Raw genomic sequence first — 22,074 nt, 5'->3', positions numbered from 1 at the left:
ATTCAATTGTTGATAGGTATGTATTTATTGCCATTTTATTGTTCATAGTTTTGATTTCTTTTTCTTAAATAAATCCCTTTATCATTTCATATAATAACGGTTTGGTGATGATGAACTCCTTTAGTTTTTTCTTATCTTGGAAGCTCTTTATCTGTCCTGCAATTCTAAATGATAGCTTTGCTGGGTAGAGCAGTCTTGGCTGTAGGTCCCTGCTTTTCATGACTTTGAATATTCCTTGCCAATCCCATCTGGCCTGCAACATTTTTTAAAATCAGCTGACGGTCTTATGGGAACTCCCATGTAGATAACTAACTACTTTTCTCTTGCTGTTTTTAAGATACTCTATCTTTAACCTTTGGCCTTTTAATTATGATGTGTCTTGGAGCGGGCCTCTTTGTATCATCTTGTTCCAGACTCTCTGTGCTTCCTGAACTTGCATGTGTATTTTCTTTACCAAATTAAGGAAGTTTTCTTTCATTATTTTTTTCAAATAGGTTTCCAATTCTGTGCTCTTTCTCTTCTCCTTCTGGAACCCCTATGATGTGAATGTCGGACCTCTTGAAGTTGTCCCACAGGCTGCTTATACTATCTTCATGTTTTTTTCTTCTTTTTTCTTCCTGTTGTTCTGATTGGTTGTTTTTTGCTTCCTTGTGTTCCAAATCATTGATTTGATTCTCAACTTCATGTACTCAACTGTTGTTTCCCTGTAAATGGTTATTTATTTCAGTTGGTGAGTCCTTCATTTTTGACTGGATCCTTTTTATGCTGCTGAGGTCCTCACTAAATTCCTTGAACATCCTTAAAACCAGTGTTTTGAACTCTGCATCTGATAGATCGCTTATCTCCCTTTCTCTGGAGTTTTGATCTGTCATTTCATTTGGACCATGTTTGTTTATCTCCTCATTTTGGCAGCCTCCCTGTGTTTGTTTCTGTGTATTAGGTAGAGCTGCTATGGCTCTGTGTCTTGGTAGTGTGGCCTAATGTAGTAGGTGTCCTGTAGGATCCAGTGGCACAGCCTCCATATCACCCAAAGTGGCACCTTGATGTGTGCCCTTTTTGTGTGCTGAGTACACCCTCCTCTTATAGTTGAGCCTTGGTTGTTGTTGGCATGTCAAGGAGAGGGCTTTATTCAGGTCAGTCAGATGCAAGGATTGGCTGTGACCACTTACCACCAACCTCTGCCCTCTGTGGAGGATCAGCTGTGCAAGGGCAGGGTGATAGTTCTCTGACATGGTCTGTAGCTGTCCACTGGGTGCAGTGGCCCTGGGGTTTGCTGAGTGGTGTAGGCCAAGGTCAGTCCTAACCTGTGTTCTTCCCAGGGCCACCTTGCCTTCTATAAAACAATCTGAGAAGGCTGCTGCTTGTGCTAGGCTTGGAGATTCCTAGGCAAACCAAGCCATGAATATAGGCTGGCTGCTGCTAGTGCCAGAGACTGGGGCTCACTGAGGCCAGCCGTTGCTTGTTTGAGAGGATTTAGAAAGTTGTGAAGCATGAGCCAAGACTAGCCATTCATATGGAAAGGCAGCTTGGGTGGGCCTGTAACTCATGGGGCAGAGTCTCTGGGGATCTGCAAGGTGGGTTAAACAGTGTTAGCCAGGCTGACAGGGTTTCAGATACGTCACCAGCTTACTGGCTTTGTGGGAGTGGAGAGTTTAGAAAAGGGATAATGGCCTCTGCCTTGTTGCCAGACACTTCAGTTCTTCCCTTTATGCCACCAGTGCCTTTGAAGCTGCTACTCCAGTGCTGGAGGTCAGAGGGAGTGAGTCTGAATAGGTGAGTCCGTGTGTGGGTTCTTTAAGAGAAACTGCTTGGGACTCCAGCGGTTTCTTCCCCTAACTCAATCCCTGCTGGTTTTGCAGCCAGAAGTTGTAGGGACTTATCTTCTTGGCACTGGAACCCTGGGGTAGTGGCCCGGTTGTGCGGTTGGGACTCTTCACTACTGAGATATCCCTCCCAAATTTTTATCCACCACACGTAGGTGAGGGACCAGCCCATTCTGCATTTGTGCCCTTCCTACCAGTCTGGATGGATGTGGTTTTTTAATTCCGTAGTTGTCAGACTTCCATTCAACTAAATTTCTGATGGTTCTGAGTGATGGTTGTTCTATAATTTGGTTGTGATTTTGATGTGGTAGTGTGGAGAGGCAAGCCGTGTTTACCTATACTGCCCCCTTGACAGGAAGTCCTGATTTATTATTTTTATTTACATAGCATTTCCTCCTCAGAGAGCTTTAGTGTCAAGACACATAGTAGGTGTTCAATATTGTTTAATGAATGAATAACTGAGTTATGGTGATTTTAAGAAAATCTTCAAGTAATACTCTTCCAACTGAGTACCAAGATGAATGATGCAAGGGGATTGGTGTCTGGAGAGCAAAATACTTCCCTTTAGGTTGGTTAATGGTCATATTCAACTAAGGAACCAAAATAGTAGGGTTTTTTTTCTTTGACAATAAAAGGACTCATTGGTATCATTTAAAAAATATGTATAGAATAATATTGCATCAGTTTCCAAAAAGTTGAATTTGCACCTGTTTACCTTTCAGTCAATCCCTGTGCTTCTTTCCTACAAAAACCCTACTGAAAATGTCCATCAGGATAAAAACAGACCTAACTACATCTTATTTTCTTCAACATAAAATCAGACAAAGATATAATCACCTATCCATACCCAGTCTAGTCTACATTCTCCTCAATAGAGTAAATCCACATAGCACAACATCAAAGTAGTGTAATACAGTTGCATTTTCACACAGAAATAAGAAATTCACATGATATTCTTTAGTTTCTTCTCCAAGATTTTATATTTGGGGAAAAATTATGTGGGAATTATTGTATCATTGGGTTTTTATTAGGACTTAAAATTATGAAAGTGTCATTGTTTAATATAAACACATTTCATGGGAAATAAGAGTGCTGTTATAAAGGAAACTAAACCAGATGGTAGTATTTTCCTGACAACTGAGTACCTAACAAAACTACTTAGCAGATTAATGACCATTCTTCAGTTGTCCTCCCCCAAAATGTAGCAGGAAAAAAAAGGAGGGGAATAGGACAAAATACATCTTTTTAAAAGAACCTTAAAATTTTATTTTTCAATTATAGTTTACATTTAATATTACTTTGTATTAATTTTAGATATACAGCATAGTGGTTAGACAATCATATACTTTACAAAGTTTTCCCCCTAATATTTCCAGTACCCACCCTGCACCATCCATAGTTATTACAGTATTATTGACTATATTCCTTATGATGTACTTTACATCCCTGTGACTATTTTGAAACTACCAATTTGTGCTTCTTAATCTCTTCACCTTTCACTCAGTTCTTCAACACCCCTCTATTCTGGCAACCACCAGTCTGCTCTCTGTGTCTATGAGTCTTTCAATTTTCTTTGTCCGTTTATCTTATTCCTTAAGTACTATATATATATATATATATATATATATATATATATATATATATATAATCATATGGTAGTAGGATAAAGTATATCTCAAAAGTTTAGGATCTATTTATCTTTAAGCAACTAAGTCTACTAAAACTAAAATGTGACTTAGCTTTGAAATACAGATCACGGTGACATCAGCTGCCACTCTTGATATCAAATGTGTGTTGGTTACCTCTCAGTAAATTTGAAGACATGATACAACTTATTTTGCTGGCCAGCATCAGCACCAAGACCATCCAGCACCAAGGAATGCCTTGCTTTTTTGTCCCCTTTCTGAATAGGCTTTAAAAATGTGGAGACTCAACTGAAGTATGATGAAAACCTGTTAATTCAAAGCACAGGAAACCTTCTTTTTCCCTTCTGTCCATGTCCTTCACCCATAACTTAGCAAAAACTAAACTAAAATTTAAAAGCTACTTATAATTAAAGGGGATCCAATGAGTAGGAAATTAAATGTTTTGTAGGAAAGCAGAGTGGTCCAAGAAACTTGAGTGGCCTTAATATTTGCCTTTGGGACAAGGTCTCTGGAAACCTTCATTAATTTTCTGATTCTCAACAAGTTATTTCATCTTTCACTTTCTTTTTATCTGCAGGCTTAACCCCACTTCACAATCAGTAGGTTTTAAAGAGAAGAACCTATATCAAATGGATTTGGAAATATCAATTATTTGACATTCTAGAAAGGTTTTTGACTGGCTAATAATGGAATCTGTTTCAGAACCATGTGTCAATGTTTGCTTGACTTGTTTGAACTTGGTTATGAATTCTATGAAGGTGGCAACTGTCCTTTCCTACATTAAAATGTCAGGAATCTTGTGGGTGCTTCATATATATTAATTGATGATGACAGAGAAAAAATAACATTCATTCCATCCTAGAGTCCTTCCTCTGAGTTATACTTAGTTTCACAGATTTAGTAGGGTCACTACACAAGTATAAGAAGAAACTATGATCCTTTTCTAGTTCATAAGCATGATGATTAGGTGTTCATGCTCTTTGTGAGATGTGCCTCCCTCAAACCTTGTTATCACATTGACATATTACTGGTCCGGCATGAAAGAGGGGGAAAAAAGAAACCACAGTAGGGTATATTGGAAAAACAAAGACTCGAGAAATAGATGTTAGTTGGTTGGGAGTCTGGTACTGTCAATAGCAATATAACCTTGGGCCTGATTCTTCTTTTATAAAATAGGGATAATAATGCTTTCTTTTAAAAAAAGATTTTGTTTAGAGGGAAAGGGAAGGAGAGGGAAAGGGAAGGAGAAAGACAGGGAGAGAAACATCAGTGTGTGGTTGCCTCTCCTGTGCCCCCACTGGGGACATGGCTCACAACCCAGGCATGTGCCCTGACTGGGAATGTAATCTGTGATCCTTTGATTCTCAGGCCAGCACTCAATCCACTGAGCCACACCAGCCAGGGTAATAATACTTTTCCAATAGAGTTGTTTTGAGGATACATATAGTGCCAAACTGCTTATGGTTTCCAAAATATGATATACTGTTTAGTGCTTCCATGTCCGTACCTGGAAGCTGAGCCTGGAATAACCATTTTCTTGTATCTACATTTTACCTCTCCTGTTGTTTGGTAAGTGCCTGATCTTTTGGAAAGACACAATTCAAGCACTAACTTATTTGTGAAGCCTATTCTGACCCAATAAATGGTAGACAGATATGGTGTCAACCTAATGTTGAATGAATGAGTATCTGGAAGCCAGTAAGTGCTAAATATGTTTGCTTTTTCATCACCAGCCCCTTTTCTGCTTAATCCCAACAACTCTCTGTTTAAACAACTTGTTTAATATTATTAATTCTCCTTTTTATCTTAAAACATTCCAAAGTCAATTGGATAGGGATATATAACCCTTCTAGTGAAGAAGGAGTTGATAATTGCTTGTAATAATGCATTCTACTTTTAAAAAGCAACAGGTTTGATATTTCAACTATGAAAAAGATTGAGGGACTATAATATCCATGAGTCCTTTGTAAAAAAATTACTTAACAATATGAAATCAAATAAGAAAGGAGTCAAAATGAAGAATTAAGAATGGATATTTAAGCCCTGGCTGGTGCAGCTCAAGTGGATTGAGCACGGGCCTGCGAACCAAAAGATCGTGGTTCGATTCCCTGTCAGGGCACATGCCTAGGTTGCAGGCCATTTTCCAGCAGGGGCCAGTTCCCAGAAGCAGATGTGCCAGAAGCAACCACACATTGATATTTTTCTCCTCTCCCTCCCTTCCCTTCTAAAGATAAATAAATAAATAAAATTTTTAAAGAATGGACATTTTACAGTGACCAATATATTTAAATGAAGAGCTAAAACTAAACAAGGTTGATTATGAATATGTGACAGAATGAAACTACCATAAACCCTGACACAACAAAAATCCATTCATTTGTCCATTAAATACACATCATTTAGTATCTACTTCATGCCACACAATGTTCTAGGCACTATGGATATAGTCCTCATCAAAATGAAGTCTCAGTCTTCATGAAACTTAGAAAGACATATAATACACATATGTTTACATATTATCTAAATATAGAAAGTGATGAGTGCTATGAAGTAAACAGTATAAAGTATTACAGAATGATGAGGGTGCTATTGCAGATAGTGTGGTCAAGGACTGCCTCTATGAAAAGAGGAGGTATGAGCAGAGAACAGAGTGAACTAAGGGAAAGAGCCAATGCAAATGCAATGTTGCATTGTTATTGTATGGGAATACTTATACTAAAACATTATTTGTTTTGTGCCTGAAATTTAAATGTAAGTGGTCCTACTGTATTATTTCTTTTTGCTACATTTGACACTAAAACACACTGTCAGCTGACTAGGAAATACTTTGAATACTTTGTGCCTTTTCTTATCCCATTTAGATTTGTCTTTTAATTAAAGGTAGACTTTAAAAATATGTACAGTTGACCCTTGAACAATGTGTGGAGGGTATAGCGGTACTGACCTCCCAGGGAGTTTGAAATTCACGTATAACTAATTCAATTTGAGCCATTACTAAATACAGTGTGTGGCAAAAGTAGGTTTACAGTTGTGAGTATGTGAAACACACTGTTTATTTTTATATTATTATTTACTAATTATTGTATTATTTTCCATACAAACAACTGAAAACTACTTTTGCCCCACCCTGTATTCTACACGTATATATGTATGCACATACTTTATTTATACATATTGTTATATTATTTATACATATATATATGAGACACAGTAAGCACCCAATAATACAGAATATGTAACACACGTATGAACAGAAAACACCTGAAACACAAGAAAAATTGACTGTATTGTTGATAGGGCCATTCTGTGAAACATATTCTGTAGCCATCCTTCTCTTCAGTTATTTCAAGTACAAGGCTGAGAAGACGTGGTCTCCAGTCCGATTTGGAGCTAGCGGTCCCTAGGTGGAACCAAAAGGATGCCTGGAACCAATTGTAACGGTGACTTGTTTAATACCCACACTCCTTTCCTGCAGGCTACAAGCCACGTAAGCCTGGGGAAGAGTATTGCCGATGTACCGGGAATGTTTCCACGGTTTCCTTAGCTTTTGGAGATTGCGCAGTGGTGGGTTTCCTTAGCTTTTGGAGATTGCGCAGTGGTGGGTTTCCTTAGCATTCGGAGATTGCGCAGTGGTGGGTTCTGGGAATTAGGCGGGTTCCCAGGCTTAGGAGGCGGTTCCCTATTTTCGCAACAACAATGGCTCAGGGTACGCTGTCCCCTGCTGGTGGGATACTGGGAGGGTTCCGGGCTCCGGGCTTACTTTCCAGGGAAAGTATCGCAGTTGGTCCAGGACCCTGGAGCGCAGCAAGTCCAGGCATTCCCTGTGGGAGCTACCACTCTCCCTGGCACTCCTGCTCTCGGTCAGGGGATCCAAATGTCTTCGGGCATCAGCTGGGTGGCTGCAGCCAAGGTTACCAAAACCGGCTCTACTGCCCTGGTTCAAGGTATCTTTTGGGAGAGTGGATCGTGGTATCTCACAGCACCTGCTTCGCTTTTGCCTCTTCGGCTGCCTGTTGCAGTCCCAGTGGGAGCTACAAGCCTTGACCTAGCCTCCTGAACTAGAACAGAGAGGAGATGGGTGAGAATGATGCGCCTTTGCTCAGTGAACCTGCCTTCTGAGTCTGTTTCATCTCCCACCCCTACCCCCACCCCCACCCCCCGGCTTTGGACCATTTGCATTTCGCTTCCTTCTACCTTCCTTGCACCCATTTTCATTTTTTTCTTCAGTCTGTCCATAGCAGCTCTTTATTTGCCTTTTTCCTTCCTTAATTCTCACTCACCCTTGGTCCCCTTCTTCACACTGCCCTGGTCTCCCCTCACCCCCTTCCACCTCTGGTCTTACAGCGGACATGGACAAGGCTTGCAGACCTATGTATAGCATTTATTTGTTTTGTGTTATTATTTGTGAACAAGTTTTTATTTTCCACTACACTTAATGGAAAGGAGTTCTATGAATTATTCATCATAAAATTTGTTGTACTTATCATTTGGTAAGAGCTCAACCATTGCTTATTGAATGAATATTGATTGGTTGCAGATGATAACAGGATGTGTAAATGGAAATTCTTTGTAGGGAGTTGGGAAGAATTGAAGTTAAAGGTTTAAATTAGAAAGTAGAAAAACCTTCCTCTAAAGACGTGATTGGATGAATGTTGGGAAAGTGATGTGCTAAAATGCAAAGGCGGCTACCCTCGGAAAGATCCTTGTAAGTTCTATCTCCAGCTGAAGGAAGGAGGGGAGGGTGAGATTAGTTTTCTTTAATGAAAGTGACTGTTGGAGTGGAAAATTAGTTTAAGAAGGAGAGGGAAGAGTTATAATTATTGCTGTGTAAGTATTCATATCTAATGTTTATTGAATGTGTCAGGTAGCATACTAAGTGCCTTGAATGTGTTAAAAATGAGAAATTTAAAAACATTCCAGGTATTGAGGGGTAGGTTGAAATTACAGCAGCTGGGACATGTCTTGATGGTTCTTTTTCCTTCTGGCAGTGAGAGGTAATAAAACATAGTGAGAAAGAGGATAGTTGCAGGTTTATAACTGTCTGAGTTTGAAGCCCTGCTTTGCCACTTAATACCTGTGTGACTGTGGGTGTGGAGAGTTTAGCTAAGCTACTCCATTGTATTGCTACTTTGGCATCCATTTTGTTTGGCCAAGTGACTTGCAGGGACCTTACATTGACATTACTCTCCTCATGCAACCACATGCCCTAGATAGCAGCCCACCAGAGTCACAAGCAAATGTGATTCCTGATACCACTTCCCCAGGAACCATGTGGTCAGCTGTCTCCCCTGCTTCCCAGCACCTGTATGCTGTATGGCCCCCTTAAATATGACTGCCCCAGGGTTGAGCAAAATCTTACTCTTTTAGTTTAAATAGGCTGATCTGGTCTGAGCCTGGGAAACCTAAAACACTCCACCCATAGACCCTAATAAAGGCATATGTCCAGGTCCAGTCTCTGCCTACACTCTGTCTTGACCTCCCTATGTGGACCCTCCAGGCATATGTGTACTTCCTCCCAGATCTGTGAGTAATAAACTATTTCAGTTATTCTTATGGTCTGTTGTTGAACTTTGCCTCACCATCCACTTAATAAATATTAATTAACAAAATCAAAACATTGGGAAAGTTCCTTAACCTCTCTAAGCTTCATTTCTTCACCTGTGAAAAGGAGATAAAAATAGTGCTGACATTTTTAGTGTTGTAATTATCTACTACCTGGAACATAATACATAGTCCATGATTGTAATGGCGGCTTGTTTGCACTAATACCCACATTCCTGTCAGGTAGGCTACAAGCCACATAGGCCCGGGGAAGGGTTTTTCCAGTGTACTAGGAAGGTTTCCACGGTTTCCTTAGCTTTTGGAGGTTGCATATTAGCTATTAGGGTTTCATGGGTGGTAACAAAAATGGTAAAAACAGCCCTCAATTACAGTGGTGACCTACTTCTCCAAGTTAAATGTTTCAGAAAGTTGCCCCCAGTCTGTCAATCAAAAATAAAACAATTTCTTGTTTTAGAATCTTAACCAAAATGTGTAAGAACAGTGTGTATGAAATTTGCATTTGTGCATGTAGAAGATAAATTTATCTTAAGAGTACACCAGTCAGAATGGCTATCATAAACAAAGCAACCAACAACAAATGTTGGAGAGGTTGTGGGGAACAGGGGACCTTAGTTCACTCTTGGTGGGATTGCAGACTGGTACAACCATTATGGAAAACAGTATGGAATTTTCTCAGAAAAATAAAAATTGACCTGCCTTTTGATCCAGCAATTCCACTGCTGAGATTATATCCTAAGAACCCCAAAACATCAATTTCAAAGAACCTATGCACCACAATGTTCATAGCAGCACAATTCACAATAGCCAAGAAGAGCTAGCTGGAAGCAACCTAGGTGCCCATCAGTAAATGAATGGATCCAAAAGTTGTGGTACATATACACAATGGAATTCTATGCAGCAGGGAGAAAGAAGGAACTACTACCCTTTGCAACAACATGGATGGAACTGGAAAGCATTATGCTGAGTGAAATAGGCCAGGTGCTGAAAGACAAATATCATATGATCTCACCTTTAACAGGAAGCTAAACAACAAAATAAACAAGCAAGCAAAATAAAAACAAAGACACTGAAATAGAGAACAAGGGGACAGCGAGCAGAGGGGAGAGGGGAGGGAATTTAAGGGGAAAAATGGGAGGGATTTAGAGAAACAAGTATAAAGGACACATGGACAAAAACTAAGGGGGGTGGAAATGGGAGGGAGATGGGGCGCATGGGGCGGGGTGGGCTGGGATGGGAGAAATAAACAGAAAACTGTACTTGAAAAATAACTAAATAAAAATTTTTTAAAAAGTACAGATGAAACCAGTTAGAAGTAGGGACCATTTTAATGGTGTCCTATCCATGCTGTTGGTGAGGAAGGGATGGCTTCCCTAGGGTTACGGGGAGACTGAACACAGGATACCTGACACTTAACAAATGAGATCCAGAGGCTGGCAAGGTATTGAGACTCACTACCTAGGGATAATGTGGAACTATGCCTGGTTCCTTTGATAAAGAGGGTTGTTTGGCTAGGGGCCCACATCTGCAGGAGCAGAGTGGGGAGGGGAATTTGTACTTAGGCCATTGGAGGCCCTGACTGCAAATGTCTAGGCAGACAGCACATAATATTGTGCCTTAATTTTATGCTTTACACCTTAAGGACTCCATGTCATTACAGTCTGGTAGGCTCCATTGGCCCCTATACTCTTATATTAGAAGTGCTGTTATTTGTGTATTTACTTTTAAGTTGCCTTCTTTTTTTTTTCTTTGCTGGCTATTTGACATTTATTTTTCACTTGGAGAAAAGCACACCATTACAGGGTGTCAGGAAGGCTCATATGTGGAGGAAGGCTCATATGTGGCTTGGATAGCAAAGAGCAGGACTCTCTCAACTCCTTTTTGGTGTTTTGCTGTTTTGATATAAAAGAACCCAACTGTTTCTGTTAGCTGCAGCAACCTGCCTAGTCTATGCTGGGGGTGGGGAGGGGCAAGGGGATAGAGGAGGAGAGTGCAGGAGGAGCCTAGGGCCTCTGGAAGCCTGGTGACTGGTGGTGGCCGCTCAGTATGGGGGCCCAGCTTTGTTTTTGTCAGGCTAGCCTTTGCGCTTCTGGCTTATGGCTTCCCAACCCAGGTCACAGATGATCATGCTGCTGGAGGCCTGGGAAAATTCTGAATGTTCTTGGGACTCACAACACTGTGGCCAAGAACTGGAGAGTGAGCATCCCCAAAAAGCTTGCCCACCGGTGACTTGGCTCATCCTTGGTGATACCAGGGTGGAAGGGGTTGGCTTCCCCTGTGGACTTGAACTTCCACAGGAGCTGTTCCTGGAAGAGGAGCCCATGCAGTGCTGGTAGTAGCTGTGAGTGGCTATAAGCAAGCCACTAGAGGGGATAGCTGCCATGCTTTTGCTTTGTGGGCTGGTAAAAACCTCAGCTGCGGTGACCTCTTGTGGGCACATTCATGGTGGCAGGAACCAGGAGCTAGACCAAGGAGCCCATTTACAGAGCACACTGCACAAGACCATGGCTCCAGGAATGAGACTGCAGGGAGGAGATGCCCCCATAGAAGATTGCCTGTTTCTTGAGGTAGGAATCACTCTGAGTTCCAGCTGTGCATAGTTGTACTTTTTCCCCTGAATAAAGAAGTAGAAATAATGTATTCAAACAATGAAACCAAACATATTTATTTTGTAAAGATTAAAAAAAGACACGAACAGCTGCACTTTGGGAAATTGAGCCCATGTTAGTTCTTTTTTGTTTTGTTTTGTTTTGTTTTTGGTTTATGAATAACTGCAAAAAATAAAACAAACAAAACTGACAAACATAAAGGAACTAAAGAAAAAAAAGAAAAGAAACCCTGAATCTCATAGATTCAGTTTTTGTCACATGGAACTTTTTTCAGAGCTCCTTTTATTTTCTATTACTTCTAATGCTTCATTTTTTTTTAAAAAAAGCTATTTTTACTAATTCCTGGGTTTCTGAAAACTGGAGGGGTTTTTTGTGTTTTTTTTAAACTGGAGTTTTAATCAAACTGAAAAAAATTCCTTTTTTCTTTTATAAATGTGCATAAACAAATGAAGTTATTTCCTAATATAAAACTGTTTCTGTCATAGATTGCAGAAGGTGACATGAGCAGTTGGGAGCTATTGTCATGTATGCAACAGAGAGGATGCACTTGACATTCTCCCATGCTGCATATCTGGCCCAGTCTCTCAAGCTGTCTATAGTCTGTGGGGGCGACTTTGCCCTCAAATCCCCCCCATCTGCCATGGATGAAAGTAAACAAGCACGGGGGGGGGGGCTGGGATGGGAGTAAAAATCAGAAAACTGTACTTGAACAATAATTAAATAAATTTTAAAAAAAAAGAAAGTAAATACTACCAAGACATGATCTGCTTGGGGAGGAGAGGTGGCCAGTTTCTCAGAGGAAAAAGGCCTTGAGCCCTTTCCTCCAGAGGCTTTTATTGGGATGTAATACACAGGAATACAGGGTGGCAAGAATCAAACAGTAGATAACATTTCAAAGAAATCTGAGGGCTCAGTCTGAGTCCGTGTCTGTCAGGAAAGGGGGTTTGCAGAAACTTTGGGAGACATACTCATTTCCTGCTCGGACCCTTAACATATGAATGAAAGCACTCTCAGAAAAGCAGGTTTCACAGGATTTTTAAGAATTCTTTCTTATGCCAGATTTCCCCAGATCCACTCTAGCAAGGCAAGGAGCTATACCACCTCCCCATCACAAGTTTTCAGGCTTCAGTGGATTAGAGCCAGGAAGTGCTTCTCCCAGAGGACATGGGGACTCAGGCTATGTCGCATAGCTGGGGGGCAAGGGTCCACTGCTCCGTCTTTGTCGCAGCCCCCCCCCGAGTCCTTTCATGATGGCCTCCCAAGTGATTGAGTCTGGCTTAGGTTGCCCCTTGCTGTGAGGAGTCTTACCCGTCATAGACATCAACCATGTTTCTGGGGCAGGGAGAGGAAACTGAGGCAGCGTTTGCTTCCAGAGACAAGCCTTGTCTCCTGTGGCTTGCATTCTGGGGGTCACTCATTCATCCTTAGCCATGGGGGGTAGTTACAATTCCTTAAACCAGACAGAGTGGTTCCCAACAGTAGTTTGTACAATTTGATATCAGAACATCAAATCCTAAATGTTGAGTTTACATTTATACCAAGTTTTATTAATTTAAAGTTTAAAATATGAAAGGAAACTTAACTGGACCTGTTGAGTTTCACACACACATACACATAAATGGAAGAAACAGAATTCAGCCATTGAATTACTGACATGCCTATATTGAGAGAGGGTTAGAGAATTGGAAGCTCCTGAAGTATGGGAACTTTCTCCAAAAAATTCTTGTTAAAGGCTGAATTGTGACACCCTCCCCCAGAATGTTGAAGCCGTGGCCCTCAGAGTGACTATGGTTGATATTAGGGCCTTTAAGGAGGTTATTGAGGTTAAACGATGACATAAGGACGGGGCTTTATTTGAAAGTACTGGCATCCTTATCTGGAAAGGAAGAAGCACCAGAGACAGATGTTTCTTTCCACCCCTCCCCCAACCAGGTGTACACAGAGGAAATACCACATGAGAATGCAGGGTAAAGGCAAGAATCTACAAGACAGGAAGAGAGGTCTTACCAGAAATCAACCTTGATGGCACCTTAATCTTTGACTTCTAACCTCCTGAATGGTAGGAAAAATAATTCTGTTGTTTAATAACCCAGTCTGTGGTATTTTGTTATGGAAGCCCTAGATGACTAATATAATCCTGAAATAGAGTAATTTGTAAAAAAAAAAATTTTAATTTTATAACATTTGTTAAATCCAGAATCTCTTGATAAATTTTTATTAAATGAAAAGCTTTAAGTACATTTCATATTTTCTTCTTTCCTGTGATTTATCCTCTTAATCCCTTAAAATTTTTAACATTTATCTATTTTTAGAGAGAAGGTAAGTGAGGGAGAAAGAGAGGGAGAAAAACGTTGATGTGACAAAGAAACACTGATCAGTTGCCTCTTGTATGCACCCTGACCGGGGCTGAACCTACAACCCAGGCATGTGCCCTGACCTGGAATCAAACCAGTCACCTTTTGTTTTGTGGGAGGATGCCCAACCAACTGAGCCTTGCCAGTCAGGACTCTCCCTTAAGTTTTAAAAACATGAAACATACCTAAGAATTAAAACAGGTTGCCATTGGATTTTACCATGCTGATTGTTCTGTTTAACTTATAATTCACGGGATGCTAATTTCTTAATCATAAAAGGGTTCAGTGTTAAAATAAATAATATTTATATTATTTTAAATTACTTTTTTCTCAACTAACTCAATGGTAGATTGCATGCCAGATTTTAGCATTACAAAGGAATTTTTAAAATTCTTATCCAAGGATATGTTTATTGATTTTGACAGAGGGTGAGGGGAGAGACACATCAATGTGAGAGAGAAATTGGCTGCATCTTATATGTGCTCCAGCTGTAGATTAAACCCATATCCCAAGGATGTGCCCTGACAGGGAATTGAATCTGAAGGAGATAACACTGCAACCAACTGAGCCAACCTGGCCAGGGCTACAGAGGAATATTAAAAATAATATACCAGTATGGTTTTGTTTAGTTAATTTTCCTATATCTAATATTATCTGGAAGTTTAATACTTCTCTTCTACTTACTTCTTTTCTCCTTGATGCTGTTCATATACTTTAGGTTGAGTTGAGACAATGTGCTTCACAAGTAAACTTTATAATTTGTGACAGGGTGATAAAGCATTATTTTCAGAAACTGTTCTTACAGATGTTCTTATAGCAACCTGAAATAGAATTAGATTTGGAGGAAACCCTAAAAATAATTTTCTAGGTGATACCTAAATTATTTCAAGTGTAATTTCTAGAGGAAAAGATTATATGATATGAAAATTGCATTTTTAAACTTTATATAATTTTAATAACTCATTTTTGGAATTCTCTACAACAGAATGAGATGTGTTTTTACTGTAGTGTGTGAGGATCTTCTTGCTTTGGGGAGACAAAACAGTTGCTGCTCTGCCATATGTCCTTTACACATGTAGAATAAAATTATGACATCTTCCCACAGCCTTCTTATCCCCACTTTCTTTCATCTTTCCTTATGGCTCCCTACATCTGCTCTGAGATTTCTTCTGAAAATATAAATCTTACGTGATGCTTTCAGTTTGCCTAGCACTTTGTAAACTACTAAATTATTATGCAAGTATAAATGATTATGTAATTATAAAGGTGGTAGACTACTGAGGAGTACTCTTACGAAGTTATTCCAGTGTTTGCTTTTAATGGTTCTTGGATAATCAGTGTCATTACTTAAAAAAGATGTTTTTTTAGGATTTTATTTATTTTAGATGGAAAGAGAGGAAGAGAAACATCAATGTGTGGTTGCCTCTCATGCACCCCCCCACCGGAGACCTGGCCCATAGCCCAGGCATGTGCCCCACCTGGGAATTGAACTGGCAATCCCTTGGTTCACTGGCCAACAGTCAGTCCACTGACCCACACCAGACAGGGCTCATTACTAAAATAATTTAATTCTACATGTTTATATTCCATGGTTCATATTTCTAATTTTTATAACGATGTTCTTTAAATTCACCTCTGATGAACATATACCAGTAAAGGATGAGGAACCAAAGAAAAGCACCACTTCAGCTTCTACATCACAAGGTATGTTTTAAATACAGAGCTTTTTTATTTAGAAGTTAAAAAATAAATTTATAAATAGTTAAACATTAGGCTTCACTTTTGTTCAAATTGTCTATCACACATTCTTTTTTCAGTATTTCAAAAACAATAAAATTGATACTCAGATATATATATATATAGATATAGATATGGATACTTTAGAAGTTAGTTTTTATTTGTATTCTATGTAGAAGAAAAGAAGAAGAAGAAGAGGAAGATGAAGAGGAGGAGGAGGAAGAAGAAGAAAGCATCTAAAAGAAAACACAAGAATTATTCTGACGATAGTGACAGTGACTCTGATTCTGAAACAGACTCCTCTGGTAAGATAGTCACATGATTCTGCAGGCCTCAGCTCAGAACTACTTTTACATTCTAAAGCTTATTTCAGAAGCAGGTTCTTAAAAACAATAATAATAGTCAAGAGTTTTTGGACGCTCACTGACTTTGGGATGGGCACCCAGCTACGTGCTTGCTATGTCATCCACACGGCAACTGTAGGATAGTTCTTCGAGAAGGGGAAAAGAGGCATGGAGCATCATTGTCACACATTTGGGATTCAGATGTAACCAGGGTGACTAGATCGGTTGTGTGCAGGTGTCCAAGGCATGTGGCACCAAACCAAGTTGGGGTTGGGCTGCAAGACATGGTACCAAACCAAGCCATATGGGGCTGCCTCATTTGCGCCTAGTCCTGCCTGATGATCAGCAGAGGCTGCCTCCTCTGGGGACACATTACATAAACGTGTCCCCTCCTCTCCTGTCACCTGGATTTCCTGGCCCCCACTGTCACTTTTCTTTCTCACTGCTGGAAGAACCAACTTTCTTTTTTTTTTCTTTAATTATTTTTCAGCTACAGTATTCTGTCTTTTACTCCCATCCTAGACCACCCCCCATACCCCCCACCTCCCTTCCATTTCCACCCCCCTTAGTTGTTGTCCATGTGTCCTTTATACTAGTTCCTATAAATCCTTCCCCTTTTTCCCCTGAAATTCCCTCCCCTCTCCCATCTCGTCGCTGTCCCCCTGTTCTCTATTTCAGTATCTTTGGTCATATTTTGCTTGCTTGTTTGTTTTGTTGTTTAGTTTCCCGTTAATGGTGAGATCCCATGGTATTTGTCTTTCACTGCCTGGCTTATTTCACTTAGCATAATGCCCTCTGGTTCCATCCATGCTGTGGGAAAGGAAAGGAGCTCCTTTCTTTCTGCTGGGTAGTACTGCATTGTGTAAACGTACCATGCTGTTTTGATCCACTCATGTACTGATGGGCACTTAGGTTGCTTCCAGCACTTGGCTATTGTAAATTGTGCTGCTATGAACATCAGGGTGCATAGGTTCTTTTGGACTGGTGTTTCAGGGTTCTCAGGGTATAATTCCAGCAGCGGAATTGCCGGGTCAAAAGGCAGGCCCATTTTTAGTTTTCTGAGGAAATTCCACACTGTTTTCCATAGTGGTTGCACCAGGGTGTAATCCCACCAACAGTGCACTAGGGTTCCCTTTTCTCCACACCCTCTCCAGCATTTGTTGCTTGTTGCTTTGTTTGTGATGGCCATTCTCAACAGTATGAGATGGTATCTCACTGTGGTTTTAATTTGCATCTCTCTGATGGCTAGTGATACTGAGCATCCTTTCATATGTCTATGGACCCTCTGTATGTCCTCCTTGGAGAAGTGTCTGTTCAAGTCCTTTATCCATTTTTTAATTGGGTTGCTTGTCTTCCTGAAACGGAGTTGTGTGAATTCTTTATATATTTTGGAGCTCAAACTCTTGACTGAGGTATCCTTGGCAACTGTGTTTTCCCATACGGTTGGTTCTCTTTTCATTTTAATACTGTTTTCTTTGGCTGTGCAGAGGCTTTATATTTTGATGAGGACCCTTTTGTTTATTCTTTCCTTTATGTCCCTTGCTCTAGGGGACACATCAGTGAAAACGTTGCTGCATGGAATATCTGAGATTTTCCTGCCTATGCCCTCCTCTAGGACTTTAATGGTGTCACGGCGTATATTTAAGTCTTTTATCCACCTTGAATTTATTTTTGTATATGGCATAAGTTGGTGGTCGAGTCTCATTTTTTTGCATGGAGCTGTCCAGCTCTCCCAACACCATTTGTTGAAGAGGCTATCTTTGCTCCATTTTATGCTACTGCCCACTTTGTCGAATATTGATTGACCATAGAGACTTGGGTTTGTTACTGGGGCTTCTATTCTGTTCCATTGGTCCATGTGTCTGTTCTGATGCCAGTACCAGGCTGTTTTGATTACAGTGGCCTTGTAATACAGTTTGGTATCAGGTATTGTGATTCCTCCTACTTCGCTCTTCTTTCTCAAAATAGCAGCAGCTATTCGGGGTCATTTACGGTTCCATATAAGTTTTTGAAATGTTGGTTCTATATTTGTGAAGTATGCCGTTGGTACTTTAATAGGGATTGCACTGAATCTGTAAATCGCTTTGGGTAGTATGGACATTTTGATGATGTTAATTCTTCCGATCCATGAACATGGTGTATGTTTTCATTTGTTTGTGTCTTCCTTGATTTCTTTATCCAGTGTTGTGTAGTTTTCTGCATACAGATTTTCTACATAAACCTTGATTAGGTTATTCCTAGGTATTTGATTTTTCTTGTTGCTATATCAAATGGGATTTTTTTCCCTGACTTCTGTTTCTGATATTTCATTTTTGGTGTACAAAAATGACTTTGATTTCTGGATATTGACTTTGTATTCCGCTGTTTTGCCAAATTCATTTACTAGGTCAAGCGGTTTTTTGGTGGAGTCTATAGGGTTTTCTGCGTACACTATCATGTCATCTGCAAACAACGACAGTTTTGTTTCCTCTTTTCCAATTTGGATGCCTTTTATTTCTTTTTTCTTGTCTGATCGCTGTGGCTAGGCTTTCCGATGCTATGTTGAATAGAAGTGGTGAGAATGGACAACCATGTCTTGTTCCTGATCTTAGCGAGAAATTTTTCGTTTTTGCCCATTGAGTATGATGTCGGCTGTAGGTCCCTCATATATGGCCTTTATTATGTTGAGGAATGCTCCCTCTATTCCCACTTTGCTGAGTGTTTTTTTTTTATCATAAATGGGTGCTGTACCTTATCCAATGCTTTTTCTGCATCTATTGATATGATCATGTGATTTTTATCTTTGGTTTTGTTTATGTGGTGTATTACATTTATCGATTTGCGGATATTGTATTGTCCTTGCATCCCTGGGATGAATCCCACCTGGTCATGGTGTATGATCTTTTTAATGTATTGCTGGATACCGTTTGCCAATATTTTGTGGAGGATTTCCGCATCTATGTTCATCAGCGATATTGGTCTGAAGTTTCCTTTCTTTGTTGTGTCTTTATCTGGTTTTGGGATTAGGGTGATGCTGGCCTCATAAAAAGAGTTTGGGGGGCTCTTCCCTCTTCTTGGATTTTTTGGAATAGTCTGTGAAGGATAGAGGTTAGCCCTTCCTTGAATGTTTTGTAGAATTCTCCTGTGAAACCATGTGGCCCAGGGCTTTCTTATGTCGCTAGTTTTGTTTTTTTTTTTTTTTTATCACTGCTTCAATTTCATCAGCTGTTACTGGTCTGTTCAGGCTTTCTGCTTCTTCTTCATTGAGTTTTGGAAGATTGTATTTTTCTAGAAATGTGTCCATTTCCCCTAGGTTTTCAAATTTCTTGGCATATAGTTCTTCATAGTAATTTTGTACAATCCCTTCTATTTCTGTGGTATCATTTGTAATCTCTCCTCTTTCATTTCTGATTGTATTTATTTGGGTCCTCTCTCTTCTTTTCTTAATGGGCCTGCTTAAAGGCTTGTCGATTTTGTTTATCTTTTCAAAGAACCAGCTCCTGGATTCATTGATCCTTAGAACTGTGCTTTTAGTCTCTGTGTCATTCAGTTCTGCTCTGATGTTGGCTATTCCTTCCTTCCTCTTGCTCTGGGCTGTCTTTGTTGTTCTTCTTCGAGTTCTTGTAGGAGTAGCGTTGGGTTGTTTATTTGAAATGTTTCTATTTTTTTTAGATAGGCCCGTATAGCTATGAACTTCCCTCTCAGGACAGAAAAGTCCAATTAGATCATTGGCCTGTCTTAAGATTGCAGCACCTGTCCCCCCCCCACACACAGCTCCGTACATTTCTCTCCCCCACGTGGCTTTCTTGCAACATCTCTCTCCTCTAGCACTTCTATTTACATGCAAATACTCCTTGCAGGATCTGCAGGGAGGGGCAATGTTACTTTTGCCAGGTGTAGGTCTTGCTTTCTTCCTCCCAAGAAATTGCTACAGCCTTGCTGCACCCCGCATCAAGCATTTAAAAGCCACTAGGGTGCTTGCTGTAACAAAGACACCCATCAGAGGATAATCTGGAACGTGGACCAGGGCAGAATGCTAGGTTTCCCCGCCAGCCTCGAGCAGAGGTCCACGCACTGAGAGGTCACTTTGTAGAAGCAATCACACTCCCATCCCTGGGGCCCATTCTCCACATGGTGGGTTTAGTTCTCGAGAGGAGAAAGCAAGATTTTAGCCCTCCGTGGAAAGTGCTGTCTTTTCCAGGTCCTTTCCTCCTAATGATACTTTTCTTTGTTCAAATTTACTTCATTCCTAAGTTTCCCCCCTTTTCATTTCACAATACACCCCTTAAGTCGAATTTTGGTAATCTAATCAGGCTTAAGTTTTAGGGGACTTATCATGCTTACTTTAGAATGTTGGGTATGTATATTGCAGAAGGTTCAGGTAAGTTGTAGATGGTCTGTGCAAGTTGAAGAAGGATTGTGTGGGAGGAAGAAGGAAGGAAGAAGAAGGGATTAAGGAAGTGAAGGACAGGGAAGGAGAAAGAATGAATAGAGGAAGGGAAGGAAGGAATAAAGGAAAGAGATATATGCCACATCCATGTGCAGCATGGGAAGGAAAGATATTGGAAGGAGGAAAAGTAAGCATACAAGTCTTTGAAACACTGCAAAATTCTAGACCTGGGAGCTACCAGGTCCTGAGAACAATAGGGTAACTCAAAGGACTGGCAAGCTAAACAGGCTCCAGTTTTAAGGAACGCGTACGTATTTTAGAATGTATTTTAGAACGTGTGTCTTAAAGAAGGGAAATCGACATACAAGTTTTTGAGACACTACAAATTATTCAAACTCATAATAGCTTGCGGGAGCAGCAAGCTCCCTTCCTGTTTTTCCAACACAGAGGGAAAAGTTACATTTTAAAACTTTCCATTTTTCAGGCACTGCTTGAGGTCTGAGCATGATATCTCAGGGTTTTTTTTTCCCTCAGATTCCTGAGCAGAGCGGAGAGGGTGGGGGAGGCCACTCTTAAGGGGAAAACAAACTGCTTTCCAGCTTACTCCCAGGGAATAGCTATCACTGTTTAACACCTTAACTCCCAGCTAAGCTTTTTGCTCCCAGAAAGACGCAGGAACTACTATGACTCTTCCTCAACCCCCTGGAAGAGGGGCTGGGCAGTCTTGCCACTGCCTATGTCAGCTTATGATGTTTTTCCCTCTTCTAGATGGAGAATTGAGAGTCCGTTCCTGCTGGTACCCCCTTGAAGAGGTATCCTTCCTAATTGGTCACAGTTTGATCCTTAAAACTTAAAGAAAGACTGACATTATTTTGGTAACACAGCCTAGCCCCAATATTGACGAGGGGATGGGGAGGTTTGGCCACTGTATGGGACCCTAAAATTCACCCCAAGGCCTAGAGAGGAGAAAGGGAGGGGGTAGTCTCACTGCTGTCCATCTTCACCAGATGGTTTTGCCACCCTGTCATGAGGTGGCCTCGCCATTGTCCATCCTTTGTGTTTTTTCCTTCTCTGGATACCCCTGGTACCGCCAGCCCCCCCTCCAGGGGCAAAGTCAGATAACAGCTTTGTCAGGTAAACTCCTCCCACTGGCTCGGGGGAAGATGTCTCCTCCTTCCCCATGAGAAATCAGGAGTCTATCCCAGATGGAACCCCACTAGGCACACTTTGACCTCAAAACTCTGAACAAGGAAAGACTAATATTTTTTTCTGCGATACTGCTTGGCTCCAGTATCAGCTAAGGGATGGGGAATCTTGGCCAGTATAGGGAGCTTAAATCACAATGCCATATTCCAAGTTGGTAACTTTTCAGAAATCCCATATGCACAGACATTCTTCCATTTAAGGGGCAGAGGAGACCTACACTGCAAATGTGAGCTATGTCCTACCACAATACCATCTAATAGCCATCCCACAGGCATTTTCCCATCCACATTCCCACCCTACAACTGGGAGAGGGAGGCCAGGTTTCAGGAGAAGGGGGAACAGAAAGAGGCTAGGCACGCCCAAGTTCTAGCCGTGCTTATGGGACATTCACAGTCACATCCTACGGGCCCTGCACAGCCTGCTCCAA

At 40.7% G+C, this 22,074-nt stretch overlaps 1 protein-coding gene and 1 non-coding gene across 2 annotated transcripts; both read left to right on the top strand.

Moving 5' to 3' along the window:
* The first annotated feature begins 4,404 nt into the window (after positions 1-4,404).
* LOC119054258 (small nucleolar RNA U13) lies at positions 4,405-4,507 on the top strand. The gene has a single exon (XR_005083484.1). It is a non-coding gene; the product is annotated as a small nucleolar RNA U13 (small nucleolar RNA).
* Positions 4,508-7,181: 2,674 nt separating this feature from the next.
* Positions 7,182-21,306, top strand: LOC119054247 (NF-kappa-B-activating protein-like). The gene is made up of 4 exons (XM_053662311.1): positions 7,182-7,413; positions 15,645-15,695; positions 15,905-16,033; positions 21,210-21,306. The coding sequence occupies exons 1-4, from the start codon at positions 7,344-7,346 to the stop codon at positions 21,293-21,295; spliced, it is 336 nt and encodes a 111-aa protein (XP_053518286.1). The 5' UTR covers positions 7,182-7,343; the 3' UTR covers positions 21,296-21,306.
* Positions 21,307-22,074: the final 768 nt, after the last annotated feature.

This window comes from Artibeus jamaicensis, unplaced genomic scaffold (assembly GCF_021234435.1).
Source record: "Artibeus jamaicensis isolate MK-2021 breed Jamaican fruit bat unplaced genomic scaffold, CSHL_Jam_final contig_240, whole genome shotgun sequence".
Taxonomy (NCBI): Eukaryota; Metazoa; Chordata; class Mammalia; order Chiroptera; family Phyllostomidae; genus Artibeus; species Artibeus jamaicensis.
The sequence above is the reverse complement of the archived record's forward strand: the minus strand, read 5'-3'. Positions and strand labels throughout refer to the sequence as shown.

Coding starts and splice junctions, on each gene's coding strand:
- LOC119054247 (XM_053662311.1), top strand. CDS start 7,344: ATGTCTTCGGGCATCAGCTGGGTGGCTGCAGCCAAGGTTACCAAAACC. Junction 7,414..15,644: donor CTCTACTGCCCTGGTTCAAG/GTATCTTTTGGG, acceptor AACATATACCAG/TAAAGGATGAGGAACCAAAG. Junction 16,034..21,209: donor TTCTGAAACAGACTCCTCTG/GTAAGATAGTCA, acceptor TCCCTCTTCTAG/ATGGAGAATTGAGAGTCCGT.